The 15780-nt window shown below is 43.7% G+C and overlaps 1 protein-coding gene across 5 annotated transcripts in view; it reads right to left on the bottom strand.

Annotated features, from left to right (window-relative positions):
- SLC9A8 (solute carrier family 9 member A8) overlaps positions 1–15780 on the bottom strand; it is a 61426-nt gene that overhangs the window by 8902 nt on the left and 36744 nt on the right. For 3 of the 5 annotated variants that reach the window (XM_035121465.3, XM_035121467.3, XM_088674619.1), the window contains exons 7-11: positions 11945–11979; positions 10509–10652; positions 9598–9736; positions 6955–7060; positions 1200–1316 (exon numbers count right to left, since the gene is read on the bottom strand). In XM_035121465.3, coding sequence (XP_034977356.2) covers positions 1200–1316; positions 6955–7060; positions 9598–9736; positions 10509–10652; positions 11945–11979 — 541 coding nt within the window. The remainder of the gene's footprint in view (positions 1–1199; positions 1317–6954; positions 7061–9597; positions 9737–10508; positions 10653–11944; positions 11980–15780) is intronic. The other 2 variants (XM_088674620.1, XM_088674621.1) reach the window with 1 other exon arrangement.

Below are 15780 nucleotides of genomic sequence, written 5' to 3'. Positions count from 1 at the left end.
GAAGAGATACTCCCCTGGCTACAGGAACATTTCTCTCTCTGCCTATAATTCATGTCTCTGAATGGCTTTAAACGGCGGTTAGATGAATTCAGATGTGATCGTTCTGGCAGCGGCTGCTACCCAAGGTATCTTAAGTGTTCAGGTTCACCGGGGGGAGGAGATTAGCAGGTGCTAAGGGACAACAGCAGAGGCGAGACATCACCTCCATTCCCCCACTGCTGGCTTTCCCAGAAACATCGATATGCAGTGATGTCCAAGACATTGGACTAGATCAGGGACGGAGAATCTGTGACTCTTCAGATGTTGCTGGACGTCAACTCCCATCATTCCTAGTCATGCTGGTGGGGGCTGGTGGGAGTTGGAGTCCAACAATATCTGGAGGGCCGCAGGTTCCTTAGATCCAGCAGGACTCTTACAATAACTTGAAACCCCTGCTACTTGCTCAAGGTGGGGCGCAGGATTCTCCTCCTTGCCATTCGATCCTAACAACAACCTTGTGAGGTAGGTTAGGATGAGAGACAGTAAGTGACTTGTTCAAGATCACCCCTTGAGCTTCATGGCTGAGTGTGGATTCGAACCCTGGCCTCTCGGGTCCTAGTCCGGCACGCCAACCACTATGCGACACTGGCTCTCTCACACCACGCTGTGCACAATAACTCCTAACCACACTGCCCTGAGCTCCATGGAGGCCTGGCAAGATACAAATGTGAGAAACAATTCCCTGCTCAGGGGAGTTTTTAATGTCTGATGCTCTATTGAGTTTCAGTTTGTTGGAAGCTGCCCAGAGTGGCTGGGGTAACTCAGATGAGCAGCATATAAATGATTAATAATAATAATACAGTCATGCCCTGGATCCCAAACACTTTGGTACTCAGACGTTTTGGTTCCCAAACGCCGCAAACCCAGAAGTGAGTGTTCTGATTTGCAAACGTTCTTTGGAAGCTGAACGTCCGACAGGGCTTCCAATTGGCTGCAGGAGTTTCCGGCAACCAATGAGAAGCCACACTTTGGTTTCCAAACGTTTTGGAAGTCGAACGGACTTCCGGAACGGATTCCATTCGACTTCAAAGGTACAACTCAAATAATGATGGCAAGCCAGTCTATAGCTACGTGAGATCTACAGGAGTATGTGGATAATCAGGAAACGTTTGAATAGCTGAAGTTCAGATTAAGGAGACCAAGAAGAAGGCAGCTTATACCACACATGAAAGCAACGGTCCTCAGTGTCTGCTGCATTAGGATCTGTGTAACCGGCGAGAGGTTATGGTGAGTGTAGTGGGACATCACGATGCCAGAGAACAAGATAGCCATGATACCTGGAGAAAAAACAGCACAAAACAGGTAAATATTATTTCACGTTATCATTGCATAACCTTACAAATCTCCCCCAGTTCTTGCTCATCCCAGACCAATTAGCAAAACATCAACACTGTTCTGTGACGCAGAAAAGGGAACGGGGAAGATAAATCAGGGAGTGAGCCCTACTCCACCTTCGGGTGCAAGTAGTTGCATCGACATTGTACAATTAGTTTGGCCAGCTGCCAAAGGCGCCTCAACCATCTGGTTCAACCTGTGCAAACATAGCCAAACTTGTCACTGTCAGACTTAAAGGAAATTTTTATGAGCTCAAAAAGCACAGAAGCTGCTATATATGCAAGGGCTTCCTTATTCCTTTCAAAATTGGAGGCAGATTGGAGGATGGATGCTGATGTTTAGGCGCCTTTGAGATTAATGGGAGGCAGTCCCTGCTTATGACGGAGCCTCAGGTTTGTGCTGGAGCTCCTAAGGCACTTTGGATTGGGCTACCGAGCTGCATCACCGTACGAGAGGCTAAATCCACATGTTTTCTGCCTTAGGGGTAGAGGAGCTATAAATCAAAACATCTACAGGCCAGGAAAAGGCACCATCTGTCCTTCCACAGCATGCACTGCCCAGATTTCAGGGGGGGAAAGCTTGCAAGAAACCAAGAAGGAAATAAAATACCGGTATTTTCTGGGATAGCAGATAACGCTGGACTGCATACAGTCTGTGAACATATTGCATTTCATCATCGACAATCTTCTCACTCTTAAGCAGCCACCCTTCAATACAGTTAATAAGTCAGCTCTGGGGGTGGGAGGGGCAGAATCTGAAGTGGCCCCTTCAAGATGAGCACATTTATTGTGGCACAAGGCTTCCTGGGTGAAAGCCCACTGAAACCCGGACTTCCGGTCTGGCGCTAATGGAAGCCGGCGAGGGAATTCTTGGGCTCCGAGGTTCCCTGCGCCTCAGGGGGGGGGAGAGCCGCTTGAGCGAAGCGGCCACCCGGAGAACCCCCGAATTGAGCTTTTCGGGAACGTGGGCACTCTAAGCTGAGCTCCTTAGAGTCCCGTTCGCCGCCCGACAACCCCCTTTTTTGGAGTGACATGAGCAGGTTGAGCGGGACGGAGCCTTGGGTCGATTCGCTAACTCTGAGGCGCAAAGCTCCGTGCCAGTGACAGCGCACGCCAGATGCCTTCAAAGACTTGATGTGGACCTGTAAGTCCCCACCGAGAAACCAATAAGCAATTGCCGAGCCTGCAGCCATTATGCTGGAACGGGACTCTGAACTTTGCTAAAAACTAAATTGAATTCTTCCCCTGTGGTAGCGGAGCCAAGGGGAGGTGAGTGATTTTCTGTGTGGACTTCTGCAAAATTGGAACTGCTTAATAATGAGCTCTCCGGTAACCGGGTGGCAGGAACCTGGAGGCCCCGACCAGCTAAGATTGGATTTTGCCTCTGGCACAACAGCCTATGCGCCATATTGTAACTTGAGAAGACAAAGGATACAGACAGTCAAAACAATCTGACAAGGTGTGTGAGAACGGGATACAAAGTGTATGGGAAAAAGTTCAAGAGGTGATGATGGGAGTAAAAGAATACAAAAGACTTACAAAGTTATGGATTGAAACCCAGCACCCACAGACAGCTTTGAGACACAGACTGAAACTTCAGAAGATAAAAACTTTAAACTTTTAAAAGAGGACCAAGAGGAGCTCCAGACTTTGAACGAAGTGCAACCGGTGAGAGAGGTTGCACAGGACATGTGTTATAACAAAAGAGCTGCATTGTGTAAAGACTTCCAAGAAATGCTTCTCCCAGTGAGAGAGGGAGAACAGGTTCTTGGCAAAAACAACCAAGCTGTGTCAAGAATCAAAGAGGTGGTCTGGATTCGAACATCCTTAGTGAGAGAAAGGAGGCAAGAACCAGGTGAAGGACATGTTAACTGGGGGGACAAGAAAAAGAGGAAACTGGAGTGGGGTCGACAGAGGGGCTGTTGGAGAGAGGAAGCAGGGCTGGAGTGGTCGAGAGACGGAGTGGGATGAGATTTAGTGTAATTAAGGGACGGATTAAATGGTTTGAAACTGGACTGTATACAGGAGCTGGTTGGGACATCCAGGGGAATGTCACACGGTTGAGGAGAGGGGATTTAGAATTTAATTTGATAAAGGTGAGATGTTAGAATTGCTAGAGTGTATAAGTTAGAATATTTTTAGTGAAATTTAATAGGCTAAAGGGTATAATTAGAGGAATAAGTAGTATATTATGTGGTTTAAAGAATTTTACATAAGGTATTTTTTTAAGATTTAAATTGATGGTTTTGGAATCATTTAATTATGAAAATTGCTAATATGGGATATAATTCGACTCGGGAAGGGAGGAACGGGGAAGTCGAAGTTACGACAGCGTTATTAATATAAGATTGGTTTTTTGCTTTTTGCTTTTCTTTTTGTAATTTTCTTTTTTTCTTTTTCTTTTTTCTCTTTTTTCTTATGCTTTTTATAGGATATTATGATGTAATATGATGATGTGAATGGAATCTTAAGTTGAAAATGCTAATAAATATAATTTTAAAAAAGAAGAAGAAAGCCCACTGAAACCCAGAAAGCACTATAACTCCGAACCTTGTTTAGCAAAAGCAGTTTAAAGGACTGGTGAGGTTTTGCTACAAGTTGGTTGAACTGGAATGGAAAAGAATATGGCTCAGAGCAAGTTATTTTGAGCATTATAGCCTTGCTCAGTTGGTTAGAGCATGGGGCTGAGAACGCCACGGTCACAGGTTTGATCCCCGTATGGGTGCGTTCTCTGGCATTGCAGGGGGCTGGACTAGATGATCCACGGGGTCCCTTCCAGCTCTGATTCTATGTATGTATGTATGTATGTATGTAGTTTGGGACTTTAAGTCAAGGTTGGAGTATACTATAATTGTTGTTGTTTGTTGTTTAGTCGTGTCCGACTCTTTGTGACCCCATGGACCATAGCACACCAGGCACTCCTGTCTTACACTGCCTCCTGCAGTTTGGTCAAACTCATGTTCGTAGCTTCGAGAACACTGTCCAACCATCTTGTCTCTGTCGTCCCCTTCTCAAAGGAAATGAAAAACTTCCTATGCAATCAGGACTAGGCTACAGGCACAAATGGGGGCCATGCCTCTGCAGCATTAGAAACACAGATAGTGATCTGATAGTAGCTGACAGGCTCAGTAAACCTCAGTGTTTCCATAATCCCTTGGCTGATTTTGATACTAGTATTACAGAACCCCAACATTTTTCAAGTTGATGCTTCTTAGTAACTTAGTTTTGAGAGACTTTTTTAAGATTTCAATTTTTAAAACAAAATTTATATAATATTTACTGCATAACTTGTGATTTATCAAACTAAAGGCATCTCGCCAACCATTCAGCAGGTGAACTCATTCAAGCTTCCACAGAGGCCATCTGAAAGTACACTGAAGATCCTGAACTATGGTTTTAAAGCTAAGCCCATTGATTCAAAGTCCCTGTGTACTTTCTATGTACAGTATTCACAGAGCTGGAGGCTGCAGGCCGAGATATTTTCAAGTAGTGAAATGACGGCATGTACCATCCACGAAAGCGAGATCGCACGTGACATGTCACCAAACTCCACCTAGACAGCATTTGCCAAGCTCTGAGGAATTTCACTCAGATGTGCAAGTGCTTGTACAAAGAAAATGAAAAACTTCCTCTGCAATCAGGACTGGGCTACAGGCACAAAAAGGGGCCTTGCCTCTGCAGCATTAGAACACAGATAGTGATCTGATAGTAGCTGACAGACTCAGTAAACCTCAGTGTTTCCATAATCCCTCGGCTGATTTTTAAAAAATGCTCAGTTACGTAATAACTCAGTTTGCCCAATGTAATTCCTAACACTTCATTAAGTGTTTATTAAATCATTGAATGGGCTCCAAATTTCTAATTATTAATAGTTCCACGGTTTCTCATATTTCATCTGGGATGCACTGCTACAGAAGGGTAAACATAGCATCCTTAGGGTCGCTTCAGGACGGGGAAGAGCTTTAAAATCCATTCCATCTTAAGTGGAATGGAAGTGGTCATCAAAAGAGCTGCTTCATGTCTGCCTTAGATGAATTAGATTCACTGTGCAGCTGTTATCAGTCATCCATCATGCCTCCTATGGAATCCTAAAGGAACAACCAGAAAGGGAAGGAATAGGGCACCTCTTACATGTAAAGCAAGATGGATTTCAAGCTCTGATGCTTGAGATGAATGGCAGGCAGGCAGACACATCAGAGAGCCACCGTAGTGCAGAGGTTAGAGCGTTAGACTAGGATGTGGGCAACCAGGGTTCGAATCCCCACTCAGACATGGAACTCACTGGTGAGCCTGGGTCAGCCTAGCCTACCTCAGGGTTGTTGAGAGGATAAAACAGAGAAAGAACTGCATGTGTCACCTTTGAGCTTCTTGGAGGAAAGGTCGGAAAGAAATGTAATAATAAGAAGAACTATAAAACTTGTGGCAAATCAAATGGAAGTTTTCTTAAGTAGCTGCAGAAAGAATGAGGGAGAATGTTTCAAATCCTTTATGCAGAAACCACCACTATTTGACTGTAATCTTTCATACCTGTAATTATAATAAATGCAAATGTACTTATGTGAAGTCACAACACCCCAGATGCTTTAGAGAAATAGCCAGAGGAGCACTCAGGCTCCTTACTAGTCAATACATTTGCGTTTCATTGATGATTAAATATGCATTTCCTTCCATGTCTTAATGCATGGTCCCTTATTTGGTGGCGGGGGTAGGGGGTGGGGAGGAGAGTAGGGTTGGTGTTAAAAACAGGCGATTGTGTTCCAATGTTCAGACTCTGGAAAGGGACCTGGGTTTCCTGAAGCACCCTTGTTGGGGCTAATGCAGCATTAGCCTTGGGGCTAATGTAACCACACGGGTTACATTACGAGCAAAAAGTGTTGGAACAGACTACGAAGCAGGCTTACATCATTCAATACAGAGAGAGCTTCTCCGTCTTCTCTTCCTATAGACATGACTAAGTTCAACCAAGAACAGACACTTTATTTATACTACCTGAGCATCAACCTCATACGACGCATGACTCTTGTACAGATGTTCTTTCTTCTACCTAGAATGTACAGCCTGAGTACACACACACACCCCACCTTGTTCCTTCCCCCTGGGTAAAAGTAACTCAGAGCCACACCAGGTTTATATGTATTGGGGATTTACACCCACTATCCATCCCCTCTCTTTCAGTCTCAGACTGGAGGTTGGGTTCCAGGACACAAATAAACCAGGCATTTGTCTTGGTTAGGTATTAGCTTCTACCCTGAGCTACTGGGGTAGAACAAAAGCATGCACTGATCTGAAACAGTGCACTTTTCCCATGGTGGAGTTCCCCCCACAGAATGTACTAAAGCTCAAGCAACCTACAGAAGTAGCGTAAGAGCTTATTATTTGGATGCAACAAAGCGGATGCAGGAGAATAAAGATGACTGAACACCCCGCAGCACAAATATTGGCGCATGAGCTCTACAGCCCTTGCAGACAATTGTGGACAAGAAATATGCCGAAGAAGCAGAAAGTTCTGACGATCCCAACAGACTGTATATCTTTTTGACAATCTCAAAGAGGCCTTGGGCTTATTTGTTTTGCAACTTACCTGAGAGAGAAATGCCTTCTGCAAGTCCGTAGGGAAGATAAGCAAAGATGATCATCATTCCAAACTCCAGGGAAGGAGTTTTCCGTAAATCAATATGCTTCAGCACGTTAATATCAAAGAGTTAAGCAAAATAAAAGAAAGATACGGGAGCAGGAAAATCAGACAAGTAGAAAAACAGTTCTTTTTTGACCGGAGGAGAACAAAGAGGGCTGGCAGTGGAGGTCCCATAGTGAACCAATATATAGGACCCATGAGACACACCCTGTGCAAAGCAGAGTTCTTGTATTCTTCTCTACATGCTGTATAGTGCAGGGGCAGGCAATGTTGTACGCTCCAGATATACAAGTCCCACATCAGCCCCAGCAAACATGACCAATGATCATGGATGATGGGAGTTGTAATCCAACATCATCTGGAGGGCACCACACAGGCTAGGCCTGATATAAAGTAGAACAACAGATGCTGTTTTCCTGCCATCTGGTGATGCTCTGTTGGAAGAATCGAATTTTAAAGGCTCCAAGAAGCAGGGCAGGTCCACTCTGTATACAAATGCCTGGTTTGCACAACACACTAGGCCAAATCACGGTTTATCAACATCGCACAACTGTCCAGGCTCCTGGAGTGGAGCTTGCAGCCGCTTTGCTCCTCACTGGTCCTTTTTGATGCCACGTGGCACTAAGCCAAGGTTTGCCCTAGCATGTTGTCCGAACTGGGACAAGTGGCTGGCTAAGCTCTCTCCTCATTCGCCAAAAGGTGAAAGCAAGGATTTGTCTATTCATTTCAGTGGATCTACTGCAAATATGACTTAGTAGGATATTGCCCTGTGTTTTGCACCTTGCAAACTACACTGGAATCAATTTGGTGAAGCACAGTATAAGAAATGCTTTACCTAAATAAATAAAATTATTAGAAAGCTTGTGACCCAGAAATATGCATTTCTCATCCAAATCATTCAGCTGTATGATGATAACAAATAATGTCAGTTGCCTTTTGCCTTAACACATTATTATGCTCCAGAGCTAAGGTACTACTTTTTGAAATGGAAAAATTTAATAGAAGGGAAACTGAACTACCCACTTCCTCATTTTTGTTCTTCAGTTATCAGCTGCCAATGATCAAAAGATGAAAAGGTCATTTTCCCACCAACCCAGCTCAACCACAAAGGTTTAATTTTACAAAACAACCCCATTCAGTGTTTGCATTAGGAATGACATGAAAAAGCCCCTTTGGCTAAAATTTACTTTAAAAAACACACACCAAAAACCACCTATTTCTTTATTTGCATTAAAAATATACTCTGCCCTTGAAATATACATGCACTGCACTATTTTGAAATCACCAGCTTGTTTTCCTCCCTACCCCCCAGAAATCTTTTGAAGCTGCTTAACTGGTGTTGAATTGCATACCACCTGCACTTCCCTGACTTTGCAAGATGAAGTCAGTTGGTCAAGCACCATTAAAAACGCAAGACAATGTCAGCACAAAGGAGACACAATCTCTGCAACCCTGACTGTAGCTCTAGCGGAGGGACTCTGGAGTTCAAGCTAGTATGGAAAGCCAATTCAGTTTTACATAAATCCTTAATGAATGAGAATGATGGCCCAACAAGCCGTATATACTTTTCAGACTGTGCTGCACAATTAATCTTCCCCTTCCCCCTCCCCCCAAAAAACCCTCCCCCCCAAGAGTTGAAGGACAACTTACTAAGCATTGAGTCATATGAGACTACGGTGGGAGGGGAGGAATTGCCCCAAATTGGGCAGAAGAATCTTGCATCTTGGCATGCCAACTCTAGGGGGTGGAGGGATCTTCAGCCCCCTTAATATTTGTTTCAGCCCCCGCCCAATGTTTAGGGGGCATGGCACGATGTTGTGGAAGGCTGCGCTGACCTGTGTGGTGTTCGGAGACGCTGCAGGGACTGGTGTAGCCTAGGAGAGGGCTGCAATAGCCTCCATGGCGTCAGATGTGTGTGACATTGCGTCACACACACACAATGCGTGCCAGCCCCCTCCCCAATCTTGGGGGCAACTTGGCATCTCTTCTTGCATCGATGGCATGATCCAGCAGGACTCTTCCTTCGTTCTTAGGAGGGGAAGGGGGAAATCAGTTGTGTGAGCTTGCCTTGTGCTTGCAAAATGCTGGACACTACAACCCTTAGTACCGTATGCTTATTTCAGCAACCAGGCCCGCAAGGTGGGTGGTGGGTGAGGTGGGGCAGAATCCCTAATTTGCTTATGGGATGTTTTATACATATGAAAACTGGAGCATATGCTAACAAAAATGACCCATTACTGAAAATGGAATTAATGCATTAGGACTAGTACAGCAAACAATCAGCATATTTATACCCCTCTATAAGTATGTGCAATGAGCTATTATACAGTAGCTTAGGCCTTAATGGGATCTGCGTAGAAATGCAACGGTTTAATGTGATCCAAAATCGCTGCCCACTGGCACTGCTACGATTAAACACGAAATAGAAGAGAGGAAACAGAATGCCAACAAAAAGGCTTTCGAGGTTTTTGTGTTGTTGTTTTTTAAGAAAGATAATCTCCATATGAAACATGACCAAGGGTCATTATTAAAATGGAAAGGCATTCTGCTTTATGCATCTGCTTTACTTTACCTAAAAGCGAAGGATATTACTGCAGAAATAAGGCCAGTCAGAGTTCCCAGCGCTGCGGAACCAAAGAACATCTTCAGAAAGTAACCCAAGGCCTGCAGAAAGGTTTGCCATCCACTCACATCTGACGTATGTTCTCTTGTCAAGCCTTCTGCTGTGCTGGGAACAATTAAAAATAAAAGGACAAGGAAAGAGGCTACATATTTGAATCTTATGACTTGCAAGCTCCACTCCATTAAAAAAAATATCTCATCAACCTCTATTTCTTTGTTGAAACTGCTCTTAAAATGCTTTTACTGTGATATAACAAGTAGAATGTCAAGAGGCATTAAATCAAGTGCTGATGCAATCCCCCCCAGGGGGAAACGCAACTCTACTGAAAAAATAACAATAATCTGGAAGTCTAGGTTCGCTTTTTGTGATGCTCTTAAGCAATGGTACAAAATAAGCAAGGAAGATGCCTGCTGCAGCAGAATAGATGGGAATATGTATAAGCAAAGAGGAGATGCACTTTTTAAGAATAAACCCACCAGCAGAAGGCCCGGACTCTCCCTCTCCCCACCCCTCTCTCTCTGTGTGTGTGTTACAATGCTGGATAGATCCTGCCTCCTTGGAAAATAATATCTATGAAAAAAGAAGGTGCTCTTTCCTTTGATCAACAAGGCAGGTGAGAATATGGAAGGGAAGCATTCTGTGTGTAAGCAGGGGTCAAAGGAAAAAGGCAGGTCAGGACATTGGGGGTGAATAAAACTGGAAGGCTGCGACCCTTGGGATTATAAACAAAGCATCAAGCCATAAAGCTAAGTACACCTGGGGAATAGGGCTATTTCACATGTTATCTGGAGTCAAAGGGGGGTCTGACAGCAAAATGCTGCAGCCAAAAATCACAACTCCCTGACAAGCATAGAGGAACATTATGGCATGTACTTACTTTGTTAACACAATTGAGACAGCATCATTGAGAATACTTTCCCCAAAGACCAACATGTTAAGCACAGGATCCACATTGAGAGCATTAAAGATAGCAATAGTAGCTACTGGGTCGACAGCGGAGATCAGGGAGCCAAAAGCAAAGCTGTACAAAAAGGAATAAACAAAAGTGTTAGCATTCTTTTCGAACTATTTAATGCTACTGTGCATGTAATAATAAGCATCGCTGAGCAGTCCTGGGGTGCATCAATGGATTTTTAAAAAAACAACAGTTTTAACAGGAGTGACTTTTCACATTGGAAGACAACTGCTACCAAAAAGTCGCAATATCCTTTTCAAAATCCTTTTGATCAATCTCTTAAGTGAAATAAACTATTACCAGATCAAATGTGTGTGTCTGTGTGTCGCTTTGAACTGATTCTCACCGTGTTACTAATTCAGAATGAAGGTTGTGAGCACCCTCGAGCAACCCAGTCAGATGGACGGGGTACAAATAATAATAAAATAAAAAAAAATTAAGTTTTAAAGAACAGGGCACTGTTAACAAAGAAAGAAGCAGCAGCTGGGAAAGTTCTGCTACCCATTAACTGGCCAAATCTGAGTGTAAACCGGCAGACATTATCTCGCCAGTGATAATCATAAGCTGATGAATCATTTACAGCTGGTTTCCAGATTTCTCAGCAGTTGCATTTCTCTTCTGCAAGTACATATTTTTGATCAAACGTCCCCCATATTCAGCAGGAGTGGATTGTACCCCCTGGAGGGTAGGGCAGAAGGCAAGGAGACCAACAGCAGGTGCAGCCCGCGGCAATGGCAGGCATAGCCAACTAATTCTAGTTTTGTCTCTACCCTCCTCTTTGCTGAGATCTACAAGCATAACACAGAGTTTAAGAAGGAAGAAGTCGATAGGCAGTCCTGCGACTTGGATTGGTTGTAGGTATGAAGGCATGCTGGTTGAGGGTAGATTAGAAAATAGGTGGGGAAATGCCCCACTTTCCCTAAGGGAGCATTTGCAATGGTTACCCATGAGATTTCTCTTTAAACACAAAGCATCACTATTAAGTGATGCTTAATAACAAGCCAACTGAAACGTTATAATTAATACCGAACGAAGTGGTGCAGATGAAACTAAGGTGACTTCTTATCCACAATTAATAGACGGAAGGGCTCGATACAGAAATGTGTCCTCCTTGTCCCGCATCCCCTGCCCTCCCTGGCACAAATTTCCACGATAGCCATAGTTAAGAATTGAATCAGCATGGAATGAGCTGTGGTTGCAAGTAGTTGGGTTCCCCCCTTTCGAGGATCTGCCAACCACCCTTCAAATAAGTACCAATTTCATCAAGAGCTATCAAGGAGAAGTGCAACCACTGCAGCATTTTGGAGAATCTCTTACACAAATAATAGATAATGACACAGATTCTGCCAAAAGCTTACCTGTCAGTCATGTTGAGTTTATAAATAACGTCAGCCTAGAGGGGGGGAAAGCAATGAAAACAGAAAAAAGACTTTTTAAAAAATTAACTTTTTTGCTTTTTAAAAGTCTGTATTTTTGTGCCATGAAAGAGGCATGCGTCCTAGAAAATTCTGACAAACGAGAACACTTACAGTCGCAGCTCATACATCCTAATTAATTTATATACTGCCACCAATATGTGTGAGAAGTAGATTCTGTAAAAGACCGAGAACACTGAAGACCAGATAACTATTTGGGCACTACAGGTTATCAGAATCTTAATTTACTGTTCAGTGAAGTACTGTATAAGGAAGCAGCACAGCTTGCTACAGCAATTTTGTTTAAAAAATGAACCAAAACAGGATCAGGTATAGTATTAGTAGTAATAGTAATCCCACAACTTAAGTGCCTATAGCTAAAATCGTCAAAACACATTGGGTTCAATAGCAGGTGGGACTGACAAAGTCCCTTTCTGCCCTCTGTTTAATTTTTAATTTTTCTAATGCATTCAAGTTAAATGCTAATGAATGTGTCATGGGCTGGTTGGATGCAGAGGAAAGGTGGGGGGAACCAGCTAGGAATCCCCAGGGGAAGAAGACTCATGAGCCTGGGGAGTGGTGGTGGGATGAAGACGAGTGGTCAGAGGGAGAAGCCTGGGAGGAGGAGGTGTCAGAAGATGAAGAGGTAACAGGGCTTAGTGAACAGGAAGAGTGTGTGGCAGAGAGAAGTCCAGAATCGCAAGCTGAAGCAGGAGAGGGGGGAGGCCAAGAGGTAAAGATGAGTCAGGCTAGTGAGGAAGCGTGGGGGTCTCTTCCTCTTGCTGTGATCAGCTCTGCTCCCCATTGGTCCCCCAGTACCAGTAGAGGCAGGAAGCAAGAAGAGCAAAGATAGGCATGCCAGCACAGTCTCAGATTGCCTGGGGAAAACCCTGGAGAGGAGACTTAGGCAGCTGTGGGAAGGCGGGGACCTTTAGTCTCTGCAACTGCTTCATAGGAGCAAGGCCTACCGAAGGGACTTGCTGTGCTCAATAGGCCTGGCACTGCTGTGTAGATCCTGTTTTTCTAATAAAGAATTAATTTCACCTACTCTGTGCGATCAGCAGGTTCACTTCTGACAAAGTGTTATTTTGACAACTAGAGAAGGGTTGGTGGAACATTTCCAACTCAAGAGCTATATTTCCTCTTGTCTAACCTTCTGAAGGCTGCATGCCTATGGTGGGAGGAGCCAGAGGCAAGAAGTGGGTGGAGCAAAGGGTGTGACAGAAGTTAACCATGAAAGTGCCGGGGGGGGGAGCAGACAGGCAGACAAACCCTCCATCTAGGCAAACAGAGAATTATGCCCCATTCAAGTACACATTATTGAGGTGGACACAGAGCAGGGCCAAGCATGAGTAGAGTCCTAAGGGCTGAATACAGAGGCCTGGAAGGATGCATTTGGCCCCTGAGCCTGAGGTTTCCCATGCCTTCCCTAGAGCACATTGCACAAAATAAGAGGGCCACAGAAGGCTATATATTGCCATCATGCTTAACATAAAATCATAGAATCATAGAACTGTAGAGTTGGAAGGGACTCCAAGGGCCATCTAGTCCAACCCCCTGCATTGCAGGAATCACAGCTAACATAAAATGCCCGAGAGTGGGGTGCTAACAGAAATAAATGGATCATAGAAGCCTATGGATAATGAGGTGGTCAAGAGATGCTTTACTGAGATAAATCAGAATATCACAGAAGGACTGATCCCCTGCTTATCATACAACGAATGATAAATTACAGGGTGCGAAAATGGGCAGTGGTGGTTTTCTTGGCACATTTGGAATCAAACTGGACAAGACGTAAGAAATCTATAAATAGATATCCTGGTATTTCCTTAAAAGGGGAGAGGAGAAGCAGCTACTGAGGGCAAGAGGGAGATTAGGGTAATAGCACTGAGGGAAGGGGTTTAAGCCTTTTGTCTACATAATTTTCCTAAAATAAATCCTCTCTCCTGAAACTGCTATTTGCCTCATTGGGAAACATGTCTGGGTAAATGCAAGACTTAAACGTGGTATGGGACAATGAATGCGACAATGCTGTGATCGATGAAGGAACTCAAATGAGGAGACTAAGCTAACCACTTAGGTTATGCAACACTTTTAATGAGGGACGGGGGAAGATCCAAATTAATTAAAATATATCCACAAGGCAATAGTAAAGAGCACATTTGCTTGCAGAAGCATGAGTCGTAAGCAGAACAGGCAAATTACTTGCTCATACTTTGCAATGTTCGTAGTATATAAGCAAGCTCTTGTACAAGAAACAAATCTGAAGGGCAAAAGCAAGGAAGATGTATGATCACTTGAAAAAAGCCGAGACAATGATCTGGTTCTCTTGTGACATTAAATCGTGGTTAAAATAAGCTATGCCCCTGAAATCGCAAGCACTACGCTCCTTCTCCACTCCTACTGGGAAAGAAGCCGTGGTCTGGCTTGTGTTACCCGAACCTTGTTTCACTCAAACTATGAGCACTAAGAGGCTTCCCTTGTGGTCTGTTTGGGAAGAAACAAACCATGATCCTGCGTTCAGAAAACAGAATAAGCCAGACCATGCAGAGGCAGATTTAGGGGAGTGCAAAACTGCTTCAGTTGCACTTGATGCAGAGCCTCAGGGGCACCGCAACTATCAGTTAGATTGGAGCATGAGCGGAGGGGCAGGGGGTGCTGAATCCTGTACAGTTGGTTCTTCTTGCTTAAGTGCAGAACCTTGCATTGGCCCAACTGAAATTTATTTTGTTAGCTTTGGCTTACAATTGTAAATTTATAGACATTTTAAAGCAATGGTTGATTTTATCCAAGGTGTAAAATACCACATTTTTATCTTCCTAGTTGTAACAGTATTTTATACATTGCAGAAACGATATTATGATTATTTTTTTGGCAAACAAATGAAAAGCCTGTCAAAGAACACAATGTGAAAGTGATATGAAAAGTTGACTTACAATGGCTTCCTTGCAAAGACTGCTGTACACATTGTAAAGTCTCTCTCTTTCTGCTCTGCGTACAATGGCCCTCTGGGATATCGTAGTCTAGGGCAGGGTTGACTTAACCATGATACTAGGCAAGGATTCAGTCCCTGCTGAGGTGTAATTAATTACCAGGAGTTCCCCGGTGTGAAAATTTTGCTTTCTTTCCCCTTGCACTGGGATTTATTAAAATCTCTGTAGTTCAGAATACAGTAGCTGCTTAAAGTAGCACAAGGCAGAGGAGCAACTATGGGGTGGTATACAACATTAGTCATACTCAGACTCAGTGAAATCAATGGGCTTAGGTCCATTGATTTCAGTGGGCCTACTCGGAGTATAACTAACATCGGTTATCACCGGCTGTTTTTTTCTCATGTAAAATACCAACATGGTCAGCATGAAAAGCTGAATATCTGTAATGTGTAAGATGGAGATGATAACTTGTTGAAGGTGCTTCTGAACAGTCAGTAGAGCATGAAACTCTTCATCTCAGGGTTGTGGGTTCGAGTTCCACATTGGGCAAAATATTCCTGCATTACAGGGGGTTGGACTAGATAACCCTCATGGTCCCTTCCAATTCTATAATCCTATAATTTTATGAATGCCCAGATTTTTTGGGGGGGGGTGTTCAGGAGGAAAAGGAAGGGAAATATTCTAATAGGCCGTCAAGTTACTCTAAAATTTCTGTATACACACACCTATGAAATTTATCTAAAAATAAATGTTTTGGGTTTTTTTTAAAAAAAGAATTTCCTCAGCACTTCTGGATATTTCTCCCTTGCTTTTTACCCCTGTGGGAAGGTAGTTCTCTTGCTTCTG

This window comes from Zootoca vivipara, chromosome 7, assembly GCF_965207765.1.
Source record: "Zootoca vivipara chromosome 7, rZooViv2.hap1.1, whole genome shotgun sequence".
Lineage (NCBI taxonomy): Eukaryota > Metazoa > Chordata > Lepidosauria > Squamata > Lacertidae > Zootoca > Zootoca vivipara.
This window is presented reverse-complemented; position numbering and strand designations above follow the sequence as displayed.